This window comes from Tyto alba, unplaced genomic scaffold (assembly GCF_018691265.1).
Source record: "Tyto alba isolate M040663 unplaced genomic scaffold, T.alba_DEE_v4.0 Super-Scaffold_38, whole genome shotgun sequence".
NCBI classification, from domain to species: Eukaryota; Metazoa; Chordata; class Aves; order Strigiformes; family Tytonidae; genus Tyto; species Tyto alba.
This window is the reverse complement of record NW_024881313.1, coordinates 29,627,100-29,654,960: the sequence shown is the minus strand read 5'-3', so window position 1 is coordinate 29,654,960 and position 27,861 is coordinate 29,627,100. Positions and strand designations below refer to the sequence as shown.

At 40.1% G+C, this 27,861-nt stretch overlaps 1 protein-coding gene across 2 annotated transcripts in view; it reads right to left on the bottom strand.

Annotated features, from left to right (window-relative positions):
• Positions 1-27,861, bottom strand: part of ADARB2 (adenosine deaminase RNA specific B2 (inactive)) — a 315,788-nt gene that overhangs the window by 106,530 nt on the left and 181,397 nt on the right. The window contains exons 1-2 of one of the 2 annotated variants that reach the window (XM_032982642.1): positions 6,539-6,543; positions 6,062-6,148 (exon numbers count right to left, since the gene is read on the bottom strand). In XM_032982642.1, coding sequence (XP_032838533.1) covers positions 6,062-6,083 — 22 coding nt within the window. In that variant the 5' untranslated portion in view covers positions 6,084-6,148; positions 6,539-6,543. Of the gene's footprint in view, positions 1-6,061; positions 6,149-6,538; positions 6,544-27,861 lie in introns of those variants that run through there. The other variant, XM_032982641.1, reaches the window with a different exon arrangement.

The following is a 27,861-nucleotide window of genomic DNA, read 5'->3' as shown; positions in this document are numbered from 1 at the left end:
TGCTTAGACATGAGTAAAAATCACGGCTCAACTGCATGTGTCGGGGCCTTTCTTCAGGACTGAGTCTTTAGGCTCCCTTTTCCCAAAACACTTTAGCACACACCAGGCTTCCAGCCTATGTCTATGTCTCACCAAAGTTACTTGCAGAGCTATGTGCTGCAGTGCTTTGCTGAGGCAGAACATGAATGGACAAATTAAGGTCTTAGTGATTAGTTAATTTTTACTTTCTGAAGCTAAGGGGAGAGAATGAAGACAGGTGAGGAAGGAAAGAAAAAGAAATACATAGTAGAAAAAGAAAAGTTTCATCATATGGCATTCAGTTGTATAAAATATGACTTCTCTAAACCAGCCTCTCTGGAAATAAGACATTTAAAAGGTCAGGTTAACTAAGACACAATGATAATATGGTCTCTTCTCAGTGAGTTCACAACTCTATTTATGGAAACTCTGATCTGAGGGGGAAGGAGATGCCAGCTTTAACTTTCCTCTATTTCTCCCGACAGTGGCTTTGGCCAGCCATTTTCCTCCATTACACTTTCTCATGTTTACATACCACTCAGAATTTGCCTCTTTGGTTGCAGGCATTTTTTAAAATTAAATATTTTGACTCAAACATACTTTTTAGCAGGAAGCAGGTTTGGTTCTGTATTTCACACTTCCCCTCTCATCTTACCTAATAGGTTTTTACAGAGCCAATTATGGTACATAATGATATTGTAGTCAGGAAGCATGAAAAGAAAGATAGCTCTTGCTTCACACAATATTCAGGTTTGAAAATAATTTTTATTGATTGTGCACCACTGAATAGGAAAACTCAATGAGTTATTTGTATTTATAATTCATGTTGTCTTATTCCAGCTGTTTTTTCTTTCACAGTCCGAGAACCACAGATTTGTGAACACGAACGTGTGACCTTAACATTTTGCCTTAATAACCCCCACTAAAACTGTGGTTAGCTAAGCCACGGTAACATAAAATAAACATTGCTTGTTTGTCTTAAATTCTGTCTTTGAAATTGTCTAGTCCAGGTTTTGGCCAACAGGGAGTTTACACTGATGTAGTGAAAAAAAATGCAGAAATGCAAGTGTAAAAGAGATCAGGCACAAAGGATGTGTGGGCAGTGTTGGGTGTGCGTGACAGTAACGTGCTGTATTTGTGGTATGTTTTGGCCTAGTCACAGCAAAGGAAATCCATTAAAGTATCCTTACAGTCATCCAGATTTCTAGAGGACCTGATCCTGAAACACCAGCAAATAACTCAGCTCTTCACAGACTGCAGGGAGAGCTGCAGCAGGCCAAAGGTCATCATGGCATGTAAATCTGAGGCAGCCTAAATTCAGTGAGTGCCTCAGAAAGTCTGTGAGCCTGATGGACTTGTGTGATACCTGGCAGCCGCTGCACAATGTGAAATTACTTTATACTTTCAGGTATCTTTGAAATAGGAGGTCTTTGAAATGTGTCTTTTATGAGACCTCTGTGTAGCAGACATAAGATTACCTCTCTAATGGTGGCACATGTACTTCTATTGTGAAAATCAGACAAAGCAGGCAAATGACACCAAACTATGTAAGATAAATACTGTAAGCAGCTGTAATAGAACAATCACAAGCAATTTTTGAAATGAAGAGCACTAAAAGGAAAGGGGTAAATCAGAGGATGCACACAGAGAAAATGCAAAACTGTGGATCATTTTCAGTCCTGTTATCTCTCATAATGTCTTTGCTCTTGAGTTCCCAAAACACATTCTCTACATTTGGGAAAAAAAAAAACAACCAAAAGAAAAAATAGTTCTCCTATGATGAAAGGTTGGAGAATAATAAAATTATAAGGGGAGGAAGTTATAAAAAAGGAGAAAGAAAAATAGAAAAATATTAAATTTTTGGGGGAATAATTTTGAATTTATTGTGCAAGATTTCTAAAAGAGCCCCACACCTCTGCACAGTAATATCAGGTAACATTATTCATTGATTTTTGCAGTTTCATGAGCAAGAGGAGACATTGTAATCTTGTATTTGTTTCAGTAATTTCATGGGAGAGAGGAAAACAGTTAGTGAAATATATTTATGCACTATTCCTCAATCTTCTGTCTGCTCTTTCATGTTTTTCTCCTTTTGGTCATTATGCACAGTAGAGTTAACCTAGAGAGTCTGCATCATCAAGAGCTTTTCAGAACTATAATGCATCACTAATAATGACACTGCCTATGTCTCTGGGTCATAAGGGCTCTGCAGAACTAGCCATCCGATACTCCACGCTACATTTGAAGAGATAATATTGTTCCTGTTGAAGGTTATTCTGCTGCCAAGCCAACTTCCAGGGAGGATGGGAGAGGTGGTAGGTGGCACCTTAATTTTGGCTGGCATCTTTACTGTTGAATTACAAGAGGCAGTACATCATTGAAAAGCTATGATATTGAAAGAAGGAATTTGTAATCTCTGTAGTTCAGCAAAGTTCTGATTCAACTGGTAGCTCTGACACAGGAAGTTACTGTTTTTAGATGTGTTTAGTAATCACTGAATTGCTACCAATGCATTTTCAATAATACAGGTAGGACTTAATTTTTATTTTTCCATGTTTTAATATCTAACTCCTGTGTGACCTGCTTATGTAGAGTACATTTTTGCTGTCCATCTACATCACATTGACTGCAGAGGTTAAGAGGATTGACCTCCATAATTCCTGGCATGCTTGAAGGTGAAAAATTTTAAATCAGAAGAAATAAGTATGACCTGTGTCCAAGGTCAGCTACTATATCAAATGCAGTGTAGGGCACTCTCCTCCTGCAAGCAAGATGGCATTTTCATACACTTATTGAATCCAAAATGGAGGACTGGGAACTCTTCTGCTGGGATTTTTAGATTCAAATTCTCAGTTTTAGGCATGGGAGAAATCCAAATGATGGGAATAGACACAGTTTTCAAAACAAAAACAGGGGGTTTGATTCTGTGGGAGATTGCTTGAGGCTCCGACTGCTGGAAGGGGATATTACTGTCCTCTTAGAGGCAAGGTCCCTACTGTATCCCACACTGTGCAATCAAAAGCTCTGGGGTCTCATGCTGCCTGAGGGGGACTTTGACCAACACGTTCATAACTGAACATACTTCAGCACACAGGATCTGGGGCTGGGGTTCATCCTGCAAGACTGCTGCAGTGACTGCTGCAGAGAAAACCATATGTTGGGGACCATCACCATCAGGTCCCTCTGCAGACACTGAGGAGAGGTGTATGCCTGCAGAAGACTGCTGCACCCAGTCTGTGCATATAGCAGTGTTGCACAGTGAGACCCCCAGGAGTGATATGCTCCTGCTAGAGGTACACCCTATATTTTCAGGTATCTGTGTCTGGTGATAGTCTGCCTTGATGTGGTGTCATAGTGTGGATGGAACGATTAAAGATCAGGGACAGGCAGAAGTCTGTAACATCATGAAAGACAGGCAGGCAGGCAGTGAACAGGGAATGATTATTCACTGTTTCATGCAATCCAAGCACTAGAGACAGCAGGCTTGAAGCAATAAAAGGGTGCACTTTTTGACAACACACTAAATCACTGAACTCCCTGTTCCTGGCTGTTCTTGAGATCAGAAGTATCAGTGGGCTCTGGAGAGGACTAGACAGGTCTGTTGATGTCTAAAAAATATAATGATTCAGGTGCAAAATCTAGCTGAGTAAATTTCTTGCTGGGTGCTAGAAAGATATACTGAAGGGAAAAATCATCATTTAAATGTCCTTTTTCTCAATGCATCACCAACAGCAAATGTTGAAGACAATGTACAGAGCTAAACTTCCTATTTCTAATTCTGTGTGACATTCCTTACATTCTTAGCTATGATTGACTTCTGTAAATGAGTAAGGTGGTCCTTTTCTTGAATGTTCAAGCTAAGGTCTTCATAAGAGATTGATGACTTTACCCAAAATTCTTTTCCAAAGGTGCATAGTGCCTTTGATACATTTTTCTAGTATTAGTTCATGGATCATAAACCACAATAATAGTGTCTATATGCTAATAATCACCCACTGAAAATGCATGTGTTGTTAACCTGGTATGTCTCCCTTTGTAAACAAAGCCTAAAAGAATGTGAAACAGGATTTGTATCTGTTTCAGCTAGTGGTACTCTGCCTATTGATACAGCACAGTCTGGAAAGGGGCACTCTCACAGGGTGCTCAGTAATTAGAAAACTACAGGGCTAAGCAAACCACTTCTCTTGCCAACATTCTCCTAGGCTTTTGTTAAACTGTTAACAGAGAATAAGGTTCCTCTGCTTGTTGAGAGCAAATCACTGAAGCTCTTTAAAATTCTGAATTACTACACAGGTACATGTGTGCTACAGACAATAGTGGGATTTATACTGCTATACTAGAAGTGAACACTGAAATATGGCTGATTTTAAATTAATTCATGTTTGGTTTTGGTGTTGTTTTTTGTTGTTTGCTCATTTGTTTGCCTTTTTTTTTTTTTTTTTTTTTTTTTTAAGATTCTAATAGTAACACCTAAAATGTGTTGTATGTGCCAAGAAACAAATCGCTGCCTTATGACTGGAGTGTATGTTTGACCCAAGACCAGACTAGGCATGATGACCCCAAAACCTGAAATTTGCTATTTCTCTTTCAGAAAACATAGCTTACTCTGTCCATATGAGCTATTTTAAAGCCCATGCAGGCACGAAGCAGACTTGGCATTACAACAGCAATAAGAAAATGGTGTTACAGTGTTTGGCTTGCACAAACTTCCTACATTACCCAAAAATAACTAAGTAGCACATTTGGGAAACATTACACAGGAGGTGCCTGCACAAGCTCATCATGTGCATAATACGTTTCCTGTGTGTTCTCATATCTCTTCCTGAAAATGTAGCCTCCCTGGGACCAATTTTTAAGGTTTTTAGGATTTTTTTGCCTTTGGTAAGATATGTAAAAACCTGCCAGTCCCTGCGCAGCAGACGGGTGCAATGTCCATGCGATACTCAGCAACAGCAAACGGAGGTCTGTGCTCCTCCACTCCAACAGCTATTCCCTTTTGCGCCGCACCATGATCAAACCAGGGTAGATTAGCAACCATGGGGAAAAAAAAGCCCATTTCTCCCACCCCACAGCTCTAATAGGGCAACATGTCAGTGTGTGTCTGGCTGGAAAAGAAACCCATCTGGTAGGTGATACTAAAACTCAAAGAGTTGCTCATTTGGTTCAGAAAGCTTCCCTCCCTTTTTTTAATGATTCAGGATGTGTTCAATAAGCAGGGCTGGATAACACACAATAATTGTTTTTAGGTGATAAATGGGAGGGTTTACTGAGGGTTATTCAGTCCTAACTGCACACTCCCACACTTCTTGGTGTCTTGAAGACTTCACAACTCCTTCAAACCCAGCAGCACTTTCCTCCAGCTCTGCAGTCACCGGTTCAGGGACTGTCAGTGACTTTGTTCAGATGTAAGGGCCCAAGAGAATCCAGTGGCTAATTTTTGCCTTACATCTAGTTTATTTAAGCCTGGTTAATCACCTCTTCTCAATTGATTTTTTTTTTTTTTAATTATTTTATTTTTATTTTACAGGTCATATCACAGAAGTAAAAGAGAAACCATTTTTTCAAGCAGAGGGCTTGTTCCTGCAGTCTTTACTTTTGCAAAAATGCTTTCATAATCGAGGAAATATAAGTGGGGGGAAGGCACAGCACCAAAATGTCCTATTTTTTAGGTACTGTGAGAAAAGCAAGTGAGCAAAATAGGGTAACATAAACAGTAAAGATGCTCCACACTACTGTAAACATGACTGTAAACATCTTATTTTTGTAAAGAGTTTTTCCTTTGTATTTGTGACACATCACTTACAGCCCTGTCATGCCAGGGTCTGCACAGGGAAAAGTGGGAAGGTGACCTGAGATTAACCCTTTCTTCACTGGAGATTGGGGAACATGTTGGCACTCAGCATCAGGGAATTTTTCATTTTACAGGACTGGGCTTGCATTCTGCCAATATTTGCAAATCCACATCCTTTCCATATATTGCCCCTACACCATAGATATTTAAACTGTATTATTCATCTGTCTATAAAGAAAAGAGACTGCTTACTCAAATTGTCTTCATCCTCCATGGTGGTTGCACCAGGACTCAGATACTTGAAGGGCGCTATGAAGGTTGACAGTATGCTTACTTTTTCTAGAAGAAAACAGAAGAAGAGATACATATAAAATCAGTATTTTGTCAGTGCATTCTGATCTACTCCACACCTTTTCTCAGGTGAAAAAATCTCATCAAGTCTGTTTCTTTTTTGTTTTTCCTGACTCTACATCCCCACTAAAATTCACAGAACTGCAATATATTTATTACAGCTGTTGTGCAATACCAAGCACATGTGCCTCCAGGTTTCTGCCCCTGTGTATTGCCCCTTGGCCATGCTTCCCAGCAACGGTGCTTGAGCACTACAGAGCTGAGAATGCAGGAAACTTGAGCCAGCCCAGCTGGGACTGGGGGAGGAGGCTGAGAGCTGGAGGAGGTGAGCTCTGGGGGAAAGGACATGATAACTGCTCTAATGGATGAGACCACCACCTCTCCTCTTTCTGACAGAGGCTGAACCAGAATGCTCAGAGAAAGTTCGTGTTGATAGAACAAGAGACTACAACCGCTTCTAATTCTTCTAGAAATTGTTGACTGGATTTTTGGGAAACCTTTATGGTGTGCACAGGAAGCTACTATCCAAAAAATAAGAACCCTATTTGAAATCCTTCTTATTCACATTTGCATTAAGTCTAGGTCCTTCTACCTGCAGTATCCTGCAGAGAGTAGGTGGCACAGAAACTCTCTTCCCGTGCCACGATCAGCCTCTGTGTTAGATACCAGGAGAGATTCTGCAAAATGAGAACTGACACTGATTTACTGTGCTAAAAAATTTCACTCAGGATTTCACTATAGGGAAAAATTGCTGTTAAGACGAATACTAGAAACAGGGATATATTGAAGATACGTGTTTTATTTATCTTGTTAACTAGTTTATTTAGGTTGTTGTTCAGTGTGTTTAGGATAAATTCCTCCTGAAAAACTGTGGGTACTCTGCTTAGGACCTACATCAACAGGGTGTCTACTGTAGGCAACAGAGAAACAGAAACACACTTTACAAAGGTGATTCATAGCTTTGAAGAACTTAGTTGCTTTCTTAAACTTCTCTGCTTAGAAAACCTCAGTTAGGTGGAAATGCTCTGAATCCTGCACATTGTGAACAATGTTGGGCTTTCATCATGTGGCGGAAGCATCAGAAACCAAACCAAGAATATTTTTTTTCAAGTGACACAAGAAAAATGATTTCCATGGGGACTTTCTTTATTGGCGAGAAATTATTTATCTGAATTTCCTTAAACTACCTGGCTGCTAATGTAGCACTGGTCTGAAAGGCAGTCCAGATAAAGAACTCTTAAACTTTTTCAGCAACACATCTTTTGGCTTTTTGGCCTGGTTCTTCCTACAATTGCAAATAATCCTTGCTCTTGTTAAAGACTATTGCCAGAATCCATCAAAAACGACTGCAGATGCTTGCCCTTAGCTAGGTAACACTACAGCTCAACTCCATTATGAAAAAGCACAGTAAAAGCTGACTGCTCTTTGTTAAGTAAATACAATAAGCAGAATAAAAGATTGCCTGAAGAAAACCCTTTTCCATCCAGAAACTTTTCAGCCCAGACTAATATATAATCATAGCACAAATTAGCTTCCTTGAATTGCACTTTCATTAAGGGATTGTAGTGATGTCATGAACCAAAAGAATTAAGCTATTTATGAATGCTTTAGCCAAAAGATTTTCCTAAGTGAATACTTCGACACTTTTTGCTAAGGCGTTGCTCACTGAAAAATGTGGTATCTCCGTAAGACACTATCTCAGTGCATGTGAGACTGTTGGGTTGTGATCGGGATAAAGGCTGTTATTCACTCCCAACGTTCTCAACTGGTTTATTTGATTAAAGTGAAAAGAGTGTAGGCTTTTGGGACCTAATCCAAAGTCTACATTTGGTAAGGGGAAAGCTTCAGATGATAGACGTAGGAACAGGGCAGTCCTTGGCTTCAGCACCAGCAATGCCTGTTGTGTCTGGATACTGAGATGAAAGGAGCTGAAGTGTACTCTGCCTGTGTCTAACTGTTGACAGCTGTCAGACCTTCAGAACTAACCCTCAAGACACTGAATGTCATACACAAATGTAAAGCTTCTTTGTTGCGAAAATATTCTCACTTCTCATAAAGAGTTAATCCATTAACCAAGCAATGAGGACATGTGCTTTCTTGCTGAGGTTGCTCATGCCTACTCCTGACACCAATCAAAAAGCAAAACCATTTAGTTTTATACTATACTATTATTAGATAAAGGAATATTCTATGATTTATCTTTCACCCCAACCAATTTTGTGCAGTTGATGTGAGATTTACAATGTGGATTTAAAATGTAACAAATTATTTTCCCTTTTGCCTAAAGAGACCCTGGCCATTTTAAGTTTTTGTTTTTATTGTTTCCCACTTGTCCCCAAAGACCTAGCTTGTGGTTTTGCTTTGTGTGGCAGAGAAAGAGGATGGCCTGTAAAATTTACTGCACTCTTAGAGCAGCAATGGATGGGTTCATGTCAACCAAACTCAGGCAGGCCCTAATAGCAGGACATCCTTCAATCAATACAGACAATAAAGATTATAATTTAATATTTCAATCCATTGGTTGGGCAATGGAAGATTTAGTGTGCATCTGGAAGGAGGAGGAGGGCAGGGTTTTTGAGTAAGCAATGTAAAAAGAGAACAGCCGTAGTATGCATGTAGCACAGATGAATTACTGAGCCTATGGAGGAGGGAAAGATAGATGACAGGATAATTAAATGTAGGTGTTTACAGAGAAATAATCTGGCTGGGTATAAAACTACTGATATGGTTGTGCACTTCCATGTTTTGCATGCTATTGCCTATTACCATATATATACCATAGAACACTACTTCAACTTTACTGCCAATGTTGAAATTCAGTGTTATTTTTGTTTACCATTTCAGAACAAGATTAGGAGAGTTGTGTATTCATACTTTATGGTCCCCTTGTATTTTAAGGCCTATCACAATTAGCCTTATTTCCAGCAGTTTGATGAAATCTTATGAATAAGAATAAAGGACATGGATGGGTAAGAAAAAGCCATACAAAAAAATACCTTTATAGCCTCCTTTTCTCTCTCACTCTCTTCTCCTTCTATTATTTTTTTCTTTTTTTCAAAAAGAAGCAATGACAGTTAGCCCAAAATTAGAGAGGATATTTTTACTTTATAATTGTAAATGTTCTCTGTATTTGTCTGAGGAAATTATTTTTCAAGACTAGGATAGAGGGTCTAGAGAAGAAAACATCTCTTTTCTCCAGAAAGGCAGAATACATAGCCCTACATTTATGATAACCAATACAAGGAACTATTATTGCTTGCATTACAATGGTATCAAAAGCCTCCAATGACATGAAGGCTATTTCATGAGGGCCTATATGGACACAAAGGAAGCTGTATTTACAATGGAAATTGTAAAGAGCAGGTATAGTGGTATTTATTTCTAGATACCCTGGAACACTAACACAAAATGATAGTGCCATATTTTGTAGTGTATTCACTATAAAAACATCCTTCCAAGTGACGCCAAGTGAAATTCTGTTCCAGTACCATAAGGACAAAAAAATCACCATTTCTCCTGCTGAGAAGCCCTTTATAGGAAGAAACCTCACTCTCCTGTTTTGGGATAGAAAATTATTTCAGTCCATGCTTCTTAAGTATATATTTTTCAACAACAGCAAATAGTTAAAAAATAATCATGAACACTGTTTTGACAGTAACCATATAAATCATTTGAACAAATCAAAAAACCATTGGCCAAGATATGTTTTGCATGAAAAACCAAAAATAATTTAGTCCAAATGATTCAACAAATCCTGGCGTGTAAGGCAGCCAAGATTCCACTAAAATCTGTTCTTTTTGTGAAGTTGCTCTTGCCCTCTGTATGCAGCCAGAAGACTGGTCACAGGTCCTGCAAATACACTTTTATTGTAAAGACAAGAATACACATACACAGCTATAAACAGCATTTGTGCCCTTCATACCTATCAGTATTTAAAGGGCACCAGACAATATGGCTTGATCATCAACTGTACTGAAGTCCTTTCACTCTCAATCACCTGAATAAAAGCAATGTGAACGGCAGGAGCTCAACACTTTTAAAAATCAGACCTTATACAGGTTGGACAAATTGTTTCACTTTAAGAAGAGCAGACTGAGTGGGGTCATAACAACAGTCTTCAAATACATAAAAAGCTGCTGCGTAGAAGAAAGGAGCAAACTATTCCCTGTGCATTAACAAAACTAGTAGTAATGGACTTAAATTGCACAAAGGAAAATTCACTTTAAACATTAAAAAACCTTCCTAACAGTAAGGATAGTGCAGCACTGGAATAGATTGCCTAGCAGGGAGGTTGAGATGCTGTGGATGCTGAAGGGCTCTGGAGGAAGATGGTTGGCATCAGCAGGGTGTTGCACCTGCCCTTGAGTCCATCCCTTAGAGTCTCTCCCATTCCTGTAGACCCCAGTAGAAAAACTCAGCCTGGCCTTGCGATCACACAGCAGGTTCTAGCTCAAACTTGAAGTGAGTAGTATTTGCTAACATTAGCTAGTCTCTGAGCAGAAGTTTGTGGCATGCTCTTTTGCTTGGCAGCTAATAAGCACTATTAATAATTGTTTTTTAAAATGCAACTTCAGAATACAAGGATTAGACAGATGGCTACCAGTGGTTTGCCAGATCAGCGTTAGCAATGTTTTACTGAATTAGTTTCATTCTCATATTCTAATTGATTACAGTAAGCTACTTTACTTGTCAGAGGTTTCGTCAATAGTATTCTTTTAAAAACACAATATGGACATTATAAAACATTCTTAAATAATTTGTTTAATTTGCATGAAGTATGAAATTACTTGGGAAGTGTTAATTCTGATGCAACAATGTAAACTCATCTGCAAAACATCTTGGAAAAAACCTTATTTTTATTTCTCTGAAGCAGTCTTTTCAGCTACTCAAATAGTTCCATTCTTACGGTTGTGTAAGCCTTGATTTATTTTGAAAGTGGGGATAAAGAGAGGGAAGAGATCCTGCATGTCAGGAGATGATTCTCTATCTTCTTTCTCATATCTTAGTTCAAGCTTGGGCTGACAATGATTGACAGGATGAGGGGAGTCTTTACACAAAAGAAAAATATGGCAAATTTGCAGGGAAAATAGCAATGTCTTTAAAGCACAGCACTTACTGAAAAGGGCTCACAGCCTTCTAAATTATGGCTTGTACAGCCACCATGCTGCATCATTTAGTTTAAGCAGCCAGTTTCCAGATAGGGATTTACTTGCTTGGTGTCAGAATCAGCTTTTACAGCTGAATTCAAGAACCAGCCATTGAGTCACAAGTTACCAAGTGTGCAGGGCTACATCAGCATAGCCCAAGTGCTTTTGGCTTCACGGACAAGGGGTAAGGCTCTGTGCCCACTCTGACAAAGCTGTGCTGGGGTGCCTGTGGATGACTACCATGGTACCAGTGGGGATGGGAGTTCCGTCTCTGTCTATCCCCTCTAGCTGTGGTGTTTAAGTTAGAAATGTGGCTGCCCTAAACACCTTCAAATGGCTTTTGTTGCTGTACGGACACAGCATGTGTTGCTGGTGCAGGACTTCCAGTTTGGTGCCTTGCATTGCACAGGATAAATTCAATCCTGCATATATTTGCAAGGAGCTATTGACACATGCCCATTCCCACTTGGTTTACATTTTGTTGTCTCACTCCTACATTGTGCGATCTGAAGGTGAAGCCTTGCTGGCATCATGAGCCCTTGAGAGCCATTGGTCAGTGCAACTGGAGCAGCACATCTAACTGGGCAGCCCAAGGCCTGAAAAAACTCCTGTGTACTGGAGTATATGATAGGGTTAAAATATTTGGGACCGTTTCTGTCTGCAGATGTGTTGCTTGGTGTCCCCAGGCGTGTGGCCTCTGAGGTGGACAGTTACTAAAGATCTGCTTTTAAAAATTGGTTTTCAATCCAAGGCTTTTGCAGTGATATCCCATCCTGTCCCACGTGGGAACAGTGAGGAAATCTTTTCTTGGAGGTAACAGAGGAATATGCTGAGACAAAAACCTTATGATTGAATAAGATTTTTTGCCTGGAACCTTTTTCTTAAAAGCAGGGAGACAAGGGAATATTTAGATTAAGGAATTTAGGTCTTTAAAAGAAAAAAAAAATGTATTCAGTATTACTGTTTTTGTTCTCTGCTTCAGCAGGGACCTGAAATGAAGATGTAAAATATCAGAACACATTTTTTCTTGTCTGATAACCAAAGGGAAGACAAAACCACGGAACATTTGGATAGTCAGCATTTCAGGGGAAGGCTTTCAGCTGCATGAAGCATGGTGTGCTTTGAGTTAGAAGTCAGAGGTGGAAACCCAGAGCCATGAAGTCTTTCCCTGAAACAGGGCAACAAGCTGCTCAGTATGATGTTGCATCCATGCACCAAAGCACCTGCCCCTGTGCCTTGCCTGGAAGTCGACAGTGGCCTGCCAAGTGCAGGGGTCTGTTGTAAATAGATCTACTTGCTGCCATTATCATTTATTTATCTAGTTCTTGGGGCAGAGAATATCCTTCTGTTATGTTGTTGTTCAGTGCTTAGCAAAATGGGATCCTTGTCCAAGACAAGAGCATTGAAATGCCATTATATTAAATAGAAATAACAGTTCATGGTATTATGATACTGCAGAGAACACCGAATGTGAAAAATCAGTTAGCTCAGGGGGATGGCAACTAGACTCATCCTTTTACCTCTGAGCATCCTGTTCTGGCTGTTTACTGACCCAGAACTGCTACTCTTGGAAAGCTTTTGGGGAAACTATGTGAAATATTTTGCTGGTGATGATCCAACCCTTAACAGGCAGAGGCAGGTTCATGCCCTGTGCTCTGGCCACTCTGCAGCCCTGCATCCCACCAAGGCCTCCGCACACAGCCACGTTCATTTACTCTGATGTCAAAGTAACTTCTAGTTTATCACTTAGGAAGCAGAAAGGGCCAGCAATGAAGCTATGCATGTGATTTTTATGGATCCATCCAATATGATTTGAGATACAGGATATATACTCTGGGATATGTTTAACTCATGTCCCGGGTTTGAGTGAGTGGTGTAGCTTTTGGTAGCAGGGGAGGGGGTTATGGCAGTGGCCTCCTGTGAAAAGCTTCTCGAAGCTCTTCTGACTCCAAGTGAGACCCTACCCTGACCCAAGACAGAGCCAATCAGCTGTGCCTCTGCTATAACATATTTAAGAAGGCACCTGGGAGGAGGAGTTGGACTTGTGAGGAAGATTTGCAACATCTATGTGAACATTGGGGTCAGTGGAAGAACAGAGGAGGAAAGGGGCAGGGAGGTGAGCCAGAGCAGAGATCCTCCTACATCCTGTGGTGAGATGGCAGAGCTGCCCATCATGCACTCCTTTGGAGCTCTACGGTGGAGCAGATGTCGACATGCAGACTGTGGGGGGCCCCACGTCATCACAGGTGATTGTGCCTGAAGGAGGCTGCGATCCTGTGTGAAGAAGCAGCCCCCACTGTTGTAGTTTGGTGCTGGGAGGATTGCAACATGTGAGGGTGTCCTGTGCTGGAGCAGCTCGGGAAGGGCTGCATCACATGGGAGGGACTCAAGTTGGAGAAAGTTGATGTCCCACTCTGGATCATCTAGGGAGACTCTGAAGACTGTGGAGGGACTCGAATTGGAGAAAAGTTGTCGAGGATTGTCTCTTGTGAGAGGGGGACCATGCTGGAACAGGGGGAAGAAGTTCCAAAAGTTCCCCCACCCTGAAATGGAAGAAGCGGCACTACTGACTGCACCCCTCATTCCGTGCTCCCTGTGCTAGTGGAGGAGGAGGTAGAGATATCAGGAACAGACCTGAATCTGGGAAGAAGGTTGGGGTGGAGGGAATGTGTTTTTAAGATGTGGTAATGTTTCTTACTGTCCTACTCTGTTAAGTGTTTTTGTTGTTAGTGTCTATTAAATGCATGTTCTTTTTTTCTTCCCTTAATGAGTTTGTCGTAATGGGTGAGTCATCCTTCCCTGTCCTTATCTTGAATTTTCGAGGCTTTGCTTATTTTCTTCTTCCCAGAGCTGGAAAGAAAGGGGGCAATGAGTGGCTGCGTGGTGCTCAGTTGCCCTCTAGCTCAGGCCACCCAAGCCTCCTGCCTTATTTTCTCCTTCGCAGCGCTGGAGGGGAAGGGGGGAATGCGTGGCTGTGTGGTGTTCATTTGCCCACTGAGCTCAGACCACAACAACTGATCACATCATGGGCCTTAACCAATGTATGCAGCATTTGGGACATTATTTCTTTCCACAGTGGCATGTCTCTTTTTCCTTTTCCAGAAAGGAGATAGTAGGTTTTAACTGCTGTTTCACCATATGAATGCAAATAGGTGTTTGAGTAGACAAATCTCAGGGGCTGTACTTCAGTGCTCCCTAACAGCCCACTCCAAGCTCCTTTACCATGAAAGACCATTTACAGAATGAAACACACTGTGTTGTGAAATATTAGTTTCTTATGACTTCTAGTAAAGAGCAAAGTAAGTAAAAATACAAGGTGGTTGATGGATTTTTTATAAGGAAGGCAATATGTATGTGTGTTGTTCTCTATTAGATTCCACTGAAATCAATCTGAAATCTAGTTCAGCCTAGTAAAATTAGATCTAAAACTATTTAATTTTGTTGCAAGAGTGCTTTTCTCTCCTGATGCCTTGCTTGAGGACACATAGAGATAAAAACTCTTGAGCTATTATCAGTTTATGTGCATCTCCATCTGCCTGTGGAGTGTACTATATTCTGTATTTTCTAAGTAAGTGGTCTGGCTGTGGCTTGAAGACAGCAGTGTAAAAATCACGTCTTTGCAAGCTTCTTATGCTATTTGAACATTAATTTTAGAAATATTTTTATTTTGCATTATATAAACTGTGACATGCTTTTTTTCCCCTCTTTTTTTCCCTCCCTTTTTGGGGATGTCATCACTTTAGAAAACAGGAGAAGCACAAGAGAGAGTAATTGCATAAAAACCATCAGTGCTCAGCTGTGTGCTGAAGTCTTGCAATGGAGACCATAAAAATGGTCAGTGGATTTATTAAGCATATAAATCTGCATGATTAACACTACCTATGACTATTTGATTGTATGCCAGCTGAATATCAATCAGTATTATCAAAGAGCATCTGTCTACACATTTACGCAAACTGAAGGGCATCTTCAGTCACATAGGAAACTAGTTTGACCAGTATTAAGGTGAACAGGCTAACTTCTTATTAGTCAGTATCTATATACAACTCTGCACTACTTAAGCTAAACTTAGCTAACTACTTAGCTAAGCTGAGACAGAAAACTATATGAAAATGCTTGATTTGGCTTAAGGGAGGTTTGTCCATCACTAATTTAAACCTGTTAACTAGATTATGACTATGCAAAACATGAGTGGTCTATGCCAAAGTAAGAGCACCAAAGTTAGCAAAGGTATTTAAAAGGATGCCTGGAGCCAGTGGAGGTGAGGTCTGGGGAAGCAAAGCAGCTGACTATGCAGGCAGCACTACAGACTGCGTCTCAGGGTTGTGCATGCAGAAGGACATGGAGGATCCAAAGCTCTGTGATTCACTACCTGATTTTGAAAGGCTCTGCCACCTTCTGAAACCAGAAGTCCACTTAGGTTCATAAAGTCTAAGGTGCAGCTGAGATGTTAAACCCAAATTCCAGTTCTCCAAACTCTAAGTCTCCAAGTTCATCCATCATCTGCTGTAAGAGGGGCTGAACAACCCTAGGAGGGACTAATCTCACTATCTTCAGTTAGGAGACATGAGCATGAACATGTACAGATAAATTCCTGCTCAGATTAGTACAATAAATCCCCCCCAGAAGGTGCCTGTTTGCTTTTATTTGGGACCTGGACTATTGATTTAGACTAAAAGACTAACTTGTAGATATCTAAGGTAAAGAAACACGATTTCTACCCTACCTTGCCAAGAAGTCTTGACCTGTGCTCTGGTAGGTGTTATCACTGCCTGTGGCTGGATCACCTGGTGCAAAGGCAGGTGTCCTGCTTCCCTGAGCAGTGCAGCCCCAGCAAGAGGGCTCTGCTCTTGACAGGTCTTCCTGATAGTTTCAGTCCTTGATCTTCACACAGGTTTGGGTAGCAAACTGAATGGTGTGCTACTGAAGGAGGAATCAGGACTCCTTTATGCTCATGGAGCTCACACCGAGGGTACTCAAAGAAATACAAACATTAGGAGTTATTACAATGGGAAACTATAAAAAGATGTTTGTATAGGTGCAGTGTTGATGAACAGATAAGTATTTCTTTTATACTTTACAAGATGATAGTTTCACTCTATGGACATAATGGTGTTCTTCACCTCAACAGAAACTGCTTTTTTAGATCTTCTAAGGTTTAATTCTCCAACCTGTAATAATGCCTACAAATGCACATACAGATATAGCTGTTCATCTTCCCTCCATAACTGATGAAGGGACCAACATGAAACATCCCCAGCTGAGGGCAGACACTGCCTGTCAGCACTCCCCTTTGAGCTGTAACCCCCTCCTTCCCAAACCGAATACCTGCTTAAACACTAGGAAACGAATGGCCTGCATCAGAAAGGTCCAGTGAGCAATTAGTGATGAAAGGCTTTTTAAAATCTGCTCTCTGTTCATTTACTGTAAGCCAGCCAAGTATGACCTCTCTCTTGTACTTTCATAATAATGCATATTCAACCTGAATCCTGCCCTGATTTATCTTCTATAACACGAGGCAGTCTTGTGTTAACCAGTCTTCTGTAGGCAGAAAGTTAAAGGCACTACCATTATAATTTAGGAATGCTCTTACTGAGATACGTGTTCTTATTGAGAGCAAACAATTAACTCCAGGTGATATAAGAGGGCTGAGATTTACAGGGCTTTCTCAGACAAGATACCACTGACAGAAGTCAGGTTTGCTAATTGAGCCAGTTATTTAAGTATTTAGGCACTTAAATTCCCATTTGACCCTGTGGGAGCTGAAATGGCTAAAAGGAGTTAGAGGCTGCCCTGGGGCTGTCCCAGGTGTTGCTGATATTACAGTGCCATTTACTACAAAGCAACTGCTCCAGTTTCACCTGTTAAGGTATGATCCTTTAATATTTATTAAGCTTTCCATCACAGCTTGCGCAGAGTCTGAAAGCTGCAGGTTCATCACTGTTACTTTGTTAGTATTTTCTTTTTATCTTTTCAGTCTTTATTCAATCACAGCACAAATGACTTCAAATATATCCCTCAATTAAGAGTAGTGACAAAGGAAAAGTTGGCTAAAGCTTTACAAAGAAGGCTAAGTTTTCAGTGATGCAAAGGAAACTTGACACCTGACTCCCATCAACAATAATAATGGGGGCTATGCATCTAGCTCTTTCTGCATTGTGCTGACATTGTACCCTTGAATAGTAGTACAGTCCAATAATTCTCCAAAGATGAGGCAGCTTATTTTCTCTGCCATTGCTGTTTTGCTGGCATTTTTATGGCATTCCCAGAAGTACTACCTGTCAGTTAGTACTTCCAAGGATGGCATTGCTTTTGGGTGATTGAGGATTGATGTAATTAAAGAGAAGGCAGTCTACTGCTTGCCCGAGGATATTTTATATCAAGCGTTTCACTGCACAGCTACAATTGATGATTTAAATGATGACAAAGTTGGGCTGCTCTGTATGTGCAACAGTGATTTGAACCGGGAGATCAGAGATGTGAGTCCTGTATTTTAGGCTAAGAGAATTCTGAGAATGCTGCAGAAATGGAGCTTTCTAGGAAAACTCCAACCTTCTCATGAGCCATTTAATAACGTAACTGAAAACTCCCAGAGACTAGTCACAGGAAGGGACTAGTCCCAGTAACAGCTAGGCACAAGAAAGAGTGTTATTTTGGAATTATTTGGAAAGGAATAGAAAAACAAAAAAGTAATATAATACTACATCATTGAATAAATCCAATGGGTACAGTTGTTGTTTTCTTAAGTGAGATTATCCAGTTATATTTACACATGCTTTTGTACGTATCCATATCTGGAGCAGTCGCTGTAGGCTTTCTTCATAGTCAATAAAGACCTAGACAACGTATCCTATGGCATTAGAGTACATTAATTTCATCCTAAAGTAAGTATATGTTAGTCCTATTCTGTAAGTTGAACAAGTTAAAAGCCATGTGAAATATCAGGCCTATTATGTTATCCGTGTTTACTCCTTAATAAACTGATTAAGTAGTAAAATCCAAAAGGAAAGATGCTCTTTAATACTGCAGACAGAGTTTGAGAAGGATGGTCTGGGAACATAAAACAGTTCTTTCTGCAGAAAGAAGAGGAATCTTACTCTTCTCTGTTATAATGTCCATAAAGTCCAATTACATTTATAACTTTGTATTAAATTAAATATGTAATTTTACACAAGCACTTTAAAAGGCTACTAAATATCCAATAACAGTTTTCTTTATTCCCTTGTTAGCAGCTGCCATGGCAGCAGGACTCGCACAAGAACGATAGTGATTTAGTGCATTGATTTGCAGTTGGCACAGCCCTCTGTTCTCAAACAGAACTGATTAGCTTAGCAGGAAAGTGCCATTTACTTTTTATCGCATTTCTTTTCTGCTCATCTCCCTTCGGTGGCTGCCAAGGGGAACAGCAGAACTGTAACCTCCTGAGCAGGTTGCTTACTTTCTTCAGCTCCAAATTCTGCAATCCTGAGGACTAATTTGTCTGGATGGTGCTGCAGCATCAATACACGTGCCAGGGTTACTGCTCTGATATGCTTTAAACAGGTCCCAGTGAGCTCTTTCAGGCTGTTTCTACAGAAAATTAACCCTGACAAGACAACCCAAGTCCCATCTAAGCCAGGATTTTAGTTTTATTTTTTTTCACCATTTACCAGAAAAGCTAATAGGACACTAGGGTATAATGTCTAGCTGGGAAGATTTCTCCTGAGTATGTCACTCTTGCTTCATAGACTGACCCTAGGGCTTGCCTTCTAATACATAAAATTTGGAGGACTGTGTGTACACTTCTGCACCTCTGATCTTCTGTGTATTGAAGCTGCTGGGGAAACTCTTGATTCACCAGTTAAAAGTAAAGATTTTCTGCAGCACAGAATGACTAGCAGCTGCAGTAAAAACAGTGGGAGTCATTGAATTAGCAATTATTTTTCCTTGAAGACCAATTCATGACAGAAGTTCAGTTTGCTTTGGATAAGACTCCATAATTTCACGGGTCAGATCCTCAGCTGGAGTGAGTCTGTGTGGATTTATTGAAGTCTGCGAACATACACGGAGTCATACCAGCTGAGGTCAGTGGAATAATGCTGTTTCAAATCAGTTAAAGATCTGATTCCATAAAGTTATCATGACTATTCGGTCTCATTAGTCCTTCACAATTCTAATGCAAACTGCTCAAAAATTCCACAAAGTCAAAGTTTCTCAGGGGTGTTAGATACTTCCAAGTCTGGTTTTACTGAGAAATAAGAAGAAAAAAATAGGAATGGGTGGGAGGCTGGAAACCATGGTTCAGAGTTATTTCTGGAAACAAAGATGAAAAGATAAAGAGGGGAGAGAGAATTTCCTTCCTACCTTCTAGCTGAAATTCACTCTTAATAATATTAATCCTTCTAGACTCTTTACAGTTAGAAGAGATGAAGAGGCTAATCTCTGCCCCTTCTACACTAGAGGCTTCATTAGTTCTACTAAATAGCTGGTGCAGCACCAGAGAAAGAAGTACATATGCATTTACCTCCCTTCTCCTTTGATCTCAGCAAGAGATTATAAGACAGCTCCCATGCTCTGTTCTTTCATTTTAAAATGCAAAAGCAATCTGAAACTATCTTCCCTCTGGCACAGGAAATCCTGGTGAGGAGAGGGCCCCTTTACTAGAAAATGTATAGCTCACACTCTTCAAATGTATCTAACTCCATTAGTCATGTGAATTCAATACCTTTTATTCCCTCCTACAAGCCATCTTCCCTCTTTCCACAACAATAAAGAAAATCCTCTTTTCTGGTAAAGAAGGAGTTATTTGAACTTCACTGATTCAAAAGACCACAGTATCTGCCGTTGCTAATGAGCTCCTAACAAACTAGGCATGAGCTGATAGGGTAACATGACTACAGTCCTCTTCTAAACCACCAGAAAATAAAAGCTACCTCTTTACAGGAATTAAACTACTGCAGAAGTGGGTTTACTCAGTGTCAGCAAAACCTTACTCTTTTGGTATTATATACCATTTGTTTTGCCACTGGTGGAAAATTCTAATGACCATGAGTTGAATTTTAGGATAAGATGAATTGTGCCTTAAACACCACTGATTAAAGGGGAACTTTGTGTGACTGGCTAAGATATAGAAGTAAACATTTAGTCAGATGAAACCAACATCATATGTCTGCTTATCCATAGACATCTTCACACTTGCTTCCTTGAAATGTCCTCCTTGACTTGCATCTAGGTTTTCTTCCTGCAGAAACTCAGGTACAAGGTGGCAGAAGGGAAAATAATGGCACTAGAGTCTAGGCACCACATGGTGTCGGATGGTGGGAGGGACCCCTTCTCTTTGGGACTTCTTCCTGAGTGCTGATGTCCAGGTCCTGTCTTTCAAACTGGGAGGAAATGGGAGCAGGGATCATGTCTTAAAGATGTGAGTAGCTGGGGGATGGCAGTGAAGGAAGACCATTTTACGCAATGTGACACAGTTACTACATTTATCCAGAGCAGGGCTGTGGAGGGGCTGGAGACAGACTGGAACTCCTGGGGCTGGGACTGACAGCTGTGGGAGAGGCTGGAACATTGTTCTGGGCTGTGAGCTGGGTGGGGAAGACTCCAGGGGGATGGGCAGGGATGGGGACATCCACCAATGCCCTCAGGGACCTGGCAATCAGCAGACTTTTAATACAAACTGGCTACCTGCACATACAGTTCCTCTTCTATGTATATTTTAATGGTCTTCTATATGTATTTTAACTTTTAAATTAGACCAGTGAGTTTTCAATACAGGAAAAATAATAATGAACATTTAACAGTAATCCTGCTCTTTGCCAACGCCAATTACGACAGGCATTAATCCACCCAAAATACCAGTCCTTGCAGTAATCACACACTTAATGACAGTGTTTGCTGTGTCCTTGCTTGACTTCCAAGCCTATTGATTAAAATATGCCAGGTTCTGATACACAGCAAAGATGCTGTGAACCTCCATCCTGTGACTTCTCTGCTGACCACCTTGCAGCAGACCTTGCAGTGCAGGAACATGACTACCCCTTCCATCAACACTGGGTCACCATCTTGAGCACAGACCCTTTGCTGATGGGTGAGAGTGAACGGGCACTGAAGGAGCCAGTGCACATCTCTGGGCAGCAAGCACCAGGACATGGAAGGGATGGCGCTGCCCTGGGATCATCTGAGCAAGCCCTTGATGGGTCCAGCTTGCAGCCCAATGTCCTGCAGGGTCGATGGTTTCTTTAGTACTCTACCATATGTAAATGCTACGTCAGTATAGCAAAACAATACTTATAACCTCAGTACTTCAGTATTAGAAATAGGCTGTGCTCTGATTTGTTCCATTTTGAAATATTCTTGTTCAAATTCTAATCCAGGGTAGTGCAATGTGTTTAGAGTTATGGGGGTCACATCTATAATGCCATGGCTAAAGACCAAGACATCGCAACCATATTTATTAACTTTTCCAAAGCATTTTATTGTCTGGGATCATTCAGAGTATCCAGGAGCATTCATGCTAGGAAAATTGAAGCACTTCAGCCTTGGCTGAGCTTCAGCGGATGGATTTGCTTCATATTTGTTAACAAAAGAGAGCAAGAGAGAGAGAGGGAGGAGGAAAAGGTGGCAATCTGTCTCCAGAAGTAGCCACACAGTAAATCTCCAGGGAACAGAGTTTTATGGGAGAAAGTACGTTTTCACTATTCTGCTTCCAGACTTTATAGATGGTTTTCATGATAAATGCATTTGTCTAATGCTGATGATTTAAATGCAAACAATCCCATCGTTTGTTTCCTCAGCTCTGAGTGACAAAACTTCAGAGTTGTAATGTGACCTCTGCCCCTTCCACAAATGACTTACTAGCAAAAAAATGAACTTGTTCAATTCAAAAAGAAATGGAGAAAAGCAAAGCCATATCTTCCCCCCAAAGGGACAAGAACATAAAGTCACGGTCCATATGGCCCTGATACCGTAAGGTGGTTCAGGCTGTAGATTGAGATCTGTGTCACTCTATATGTGTAGAGCTCAGGATCTGTCTAGCTCATGTTTACTGCTGAGTGATTTGTACCTAATTTGCTCAGTGGTTTCAAGATTTTTCTTTTGTTTGTATCAGACTTTGAGTTTTCCAGAAAAACTTGTCAGTAGAATTTGCTCAAATGCACTTTGTAAACACATTTCAGTCTATGCAAACTATTTATTTTGACTGTTCACTACTTATGCTGTGTAACCAGGTACCTAAGGCAAACTGCAGTTTTCCAGTGCTTTTGCAGATGACTGGTCCCTCAAGTCCCTTGAACTGTTTTGCAAATCTCTACTGTAATCTGTCTCTAGTCACCCAATAAGGTTACCAAAAGCTATTTCTCAGTCACATAACAAGGGTCACTATCTGTTGACTCTTAACAGCTATGCTTAGTGTCCTCACAAAAATGAAAACAGTGGAGTGATTTGCACACACACAAAATAAGTTGGAAAAGGAACATTTACATGGTTCTTTTTAACCCAAACACATTTGAAATATAAAACTCACTTCCAAATCTCTTTATAAACCAATAATAAATACAAATGCTAGCTTCCAGAATTCTTCATAGAAAATAAGTACTATAAGGCTTCTATTTTAACATAGATGCATATCAGGTCTTTGCTTGGCCTATCTCTAATCAGGCTCCTGATTAAGAGATTTGGAGGTCTGGACTGCATGACTACATCCCCAGTTTAAATCCATTGGATAAGTTATGGCAATACAGTTTTTTACCATGTAAAAAGAGGTGTTTTCTGCTCCTGATGAATGGCAGTGGAACTCCTTTCCTCATGAATAAAAACAGAGAGCCTCTCAAGACTAAACCATAACAAACCCCTTAACTGCTCCAGTCTTTTGTCTGGTCAACCTGACGTTTAGCACAGTAATGGCTAAGGTTAGATGAGATGATCCCCACTCTGACTGTCTTCACTTGTAACAGCTCCCAGTGCCAGGCTGTTAAAAGCCTGGTGGATTAACACAGAAGTTACACTGAGTTCATTTGCAGAGTCCCCTATGGAGCAAGTGTATTCTTTTTATGGTTAGTTAGCATGGCTTTTAGGAATGAGCTGCAGAAAAAATCTGGCTGCTAATGACATATCTGTGGGCAAAAGTGCAACAGCGTTCAGAGTGCAACAGAACAAGGCTCCTGCATGTGTGTCATTCACCACAGTTTCATGTAGTATCCCAGTGAAGTACCAGGCACCTCTTGAGGCCATGTTTATTTCTGACAACCTAGTTAGAAACATATCTTAGGGATCAGAATATTTTGCATTTTTTAATGTCCAGACTGAGATCACACCCAGAAGCTTCCAGCCTCTTGTAAATGACAACCTCTGACTCAGAGTGCGAATAGCTCAAAATACCTTGTTATGACTCCTTGTGGTAACATCATTACCTGTGGCATAATTAAAATAAAATAAAGATATCTGACCTAAAATAGGCAGCGTGTATTTTTAAGTATAGAGGAAGGTCATTCTGCACTGTTATTTTGAGGACTCTGCTGACAGAGTCATTTCTGTAACATTCTAATTTCAATGCTACTATCTATAGCCTTTGTGTAGCTTTGTCCTTTCAATGTGCACTGTTGTCAATGAAAAGATACTGTAAGCTGGTTTCAAGGTGTGACTCAGAAAAGTGAGGCAGAAAGATGCTCTGAAATTTTCAAAGCCTTGCTGCATATCTTCAATTTTAGTGAATATGCATGCAATCCTCTACAGTTTGGAAAAATCTCTTCCATAAGATGCCTCCCACCTATAAAAAACAGCCAAGGTCATCTAGAAGGATTTTGGTACATGATGACAATGTTTATCAGCTCCTGTGGACAACCTTAGAGCTCTATTATGGATGATGTCTATGAAAGAGTGTACATATACATCACATTTGCATGCATACACACAAATAGTTACAGGAACCTTTGTGGTTTTCCAAACACTAGCACTGAGTTTGGAAATCACAGCTTACAAACACTTAAACACATACAGGAGCCACCCACACCTCAGAGATCTTGGCATCCAGCTAAGATACTCATGTTTGAAACAGGGTTCCCCATGTCCAAGACGAAATCTTCATATTTGTTTTAAAGAGTCAGGCTTGGCAGACTCACAGGTTTTTAAAGCCATTGTAACTAGACTTGTAGAAGAGAAGCCAGAGCCATACAGAGATCTGGAGAGAAGTAGATCTGGATGAATGTTGGCTTTATAAGGAGCAGCACAGAATATATGTTTAGAAATACATCCCATTTTGATTTAGGATGTGCAACTATCCCAGATATTGCCTATAAGCCCATCAGAAGAATAGGATTTCCTGGCTCACAAGGATGATTTTCTTTTTGAAGGTCTGCTCTAAAGTATTATTGAAAGAGCAAAAAATACCATAGCTTCTCCCAAAACAATTTAGAACCAGAAAAGGGAAGGCTTCCTTCCATTCTTTCCTCTTCCTTACATGCTGTCCTGTTCTGACAGGCTGCTTAGCAGGATGGCAGGGATTTACTCTTTGCTCTGTGACAGACAAAAAAGGCATTAAAATAAAAAGTCCTCATGTAAATAATTACATCAATTTTGCAATCAATCAGAAAACAAACAAACAAACAAAAATCAATGAGGTCAACACTGAATGTACTAATCTTTCCAATGCTCTGTATAATTAAAATAATTTCACCTTGAAATCTGGCATTTATTACAATATGGAACACCTCTGGGCCTTAGCAATTTTAGTTTGTTTTTACGGATCTAGTTAGAGCAAATGTTTGTATGTGTAGTGTTTTCCAGTCTTTTTGTTTATGATCCATTTAGCAATTATCTTGCACAATCTATTCACTGCATATTAGGTATTTCTTTCTGTTAGGTATTTCCGTTAGGTATTTCTTTCTGTTGCCGCACCTGTATGACTTAGGAAATGACACAATGCATCTCGCTTGGCAGCAAATTCTTCAGGGAGCCATTGAGGCCAATGTACTGGTAAAACCCAAGAAAATCCCAAATCTGTATTTGTATTTAATGCATACAGCACCAAAGAGATCTGTTGCTGTTGTCCTCTAGACAGTGATAGGACAAAATTTTTAAAACAGTTCTCAATTTTCAACACTATCATTTACATTTCCCACCTTCACATAGGGACTCGGTTTATAGGAGAAGTTCAAGAATATCCTGAAAAAGTGTTGAAATTTTTCTGGAAATCTATTTACATAAATCAAAAAGGAAGCACCAAAACCCTCAGCTTTGCCATTAACTAACAGGGAAAATGGATCTCAGCTTCAAGCTTTAGGAAAATGCAGATCTTATTTTAAACTTTAGAACTTACATATTTTAATTAGGTAATTCAGACTTTAGTCAAAATCCAGTTTGATTGTAGTATCAGTCTGATTCCTGACTTAGATTTACGTTTTGTAACTCAAGCCTAGTTTTAATTTAAATACTGAAGATTTATTCAGTTGCCTTCCTTCTTTTAACATCAAGTGGTTTCAGTTAAAGAGATTTGTACCTGAAATGCATGTGCTCGGCATCGGTACTGTTAAATTAATAGTGATGTATATGTGTTTGTAGACACAGTGACCTTTATTAGCTTCTCATTATGTTTGAAAATAGTTCTTGTTATCTGACTGAGTGAATTATGCTGAGCATTGTTATGGCTCAGATAACCTATTGAAACTAGCTATTTTTCATCATATGTTAAATGTTAAAACTAACAAGCAGTTAGTTAAGCGTTAAACTGGAGACTATCATCATGTTTTACATCTTGGAACATGCACTTTTAAAACTGTTCAGATTAAAGATGAATCAAAGCACTTAAACTTCAGGGATAGGACTGGGGGTGCATATCCCTACAGATGGAACTGGAGTATAAAATCCAACACAATTTGCTTTTAAAATTTAATAATTCACAAAATCTATGGTTAAGCACAGGCTGGCTGGGGTAGATAAGTAAAATAAATACTGCAAAGTCAATTTTTAATAATCTGTGGCATGAAATTTAAGCACAAGAGAAAACATTTCACAATCAAGTCAGAAGCTTTCTGTAAATGATCAAATGAGATTTTTAAACCCCATCACCTACCAATGCAAAATACATCCAGTTTATCCTTTAGTCCACACAGCATCTTCCTAGATTTCTTTGTTTACATGCCTTTTACTTCTAATAGAGACTTTGTTGTAAAACCCCTTTTTAGAACTAGAGTTATTTACAACAACATTAGAGGAAGATAGAAAGATACTGGAGCCTCTTACTTGGTGGTGACTTGGTGCACCACATGCAGTCACAGGAAATAATGTAATTCATTCATGTGCTAGTCTGGTAACAAGTGGTCTGGTATATTTATCTAATTATTGAGAAAACACATTTACAACTGAAGGGATTTTGTTATAAGAGGTTTATAAAACTCTGATTTAGGCTGATCTTCAGTCTCTTAATGCCAAGTAAAAACTGGCCTTCAAGCAACATTTTTGTGTGATGAAGAATAAAATCCCAGATGGATTATGACAAGTCTGTGTCACCCTAAAAGAGAAATCAAAATGAAAAGCTGGGAAAATTAAATGGCAAGGATAATATATATATACACACACTTGTTCAGAGGGAGGGAGAGAGAGAGAAAATGTGAAGATTTGTACATATTTTATGCATCTGGAATCAATACGTTAACATGCTGTTTATGCTAAGAGGTGTACCATCTGCAAGGAATAAAGAAAAGGGAGTGATTATACTATATTATGGGGAGATCATATTTTGACTTTATTATTATGGCTGTGGCTATTTTATGAAAAGGAGGTGGATTAATAATTGTCTAACCAATCAAAAAAGAAAGAGAAAACAAAATGGATTTTTCAGAGAAACAGATTATTTCTCATGCAATAATAAGGGGCTTGTGCAATAGAGCATCAGGAGAAAGAAGAGGCAGTGACAAGAAAGGGAGACTACGTCTCATGATGGGAGACAAGCAAGAGCTTGGATGTCTGCAGGGCTGAGAGTGGCTGCAGAGAAAAGGGTGACTCACAGGCAACATAGCCACTGAGAAAAGAGATCCTCTGGTGCCCTGGATTTACTGTAAAGAGGATGCCAATGAACCACAGGACTTGTTTGCATGTCTCCTTGGCACAGCTGCCTCCTGGAGTGCCCTAGACATGGGCAGAGGAGAGGCAGGACAAGTGGTTGCTGCAACGCAACCCTCAGTGCCGAGAGGAGATCCTGCAGCCAGGCAGGGCCTCACCTGGCATGGGATGCAGGCTGTGGAAGCTATGCCCTCTCACACCCCTGTGTGAGGTCCAGCAGAGATGTGGAGAGGGACCAGGGCCAGTGAGGGCACAGAGGATAGTGACACTGGGAGCCAAAAATGGGTCCCTCAATTGTAAGCTGTTACTAAATGATTTTCTGGGAGGAAACTGTGGGGAAAACACAAAACATTTCAATCTAAGGTAAAACAGCTAAAAGTGGGTAAATCTGGCCCCTACACAGAGGGCCTGGAACAGACCTCCTGCTCCTTTTATTTGCACTCTCTCATCATGGATAATTGACATCGGTTACTCTACCTCTTGCCCCCACTTCCTGTTCCTGCTCCAGCCCAGCAGCTT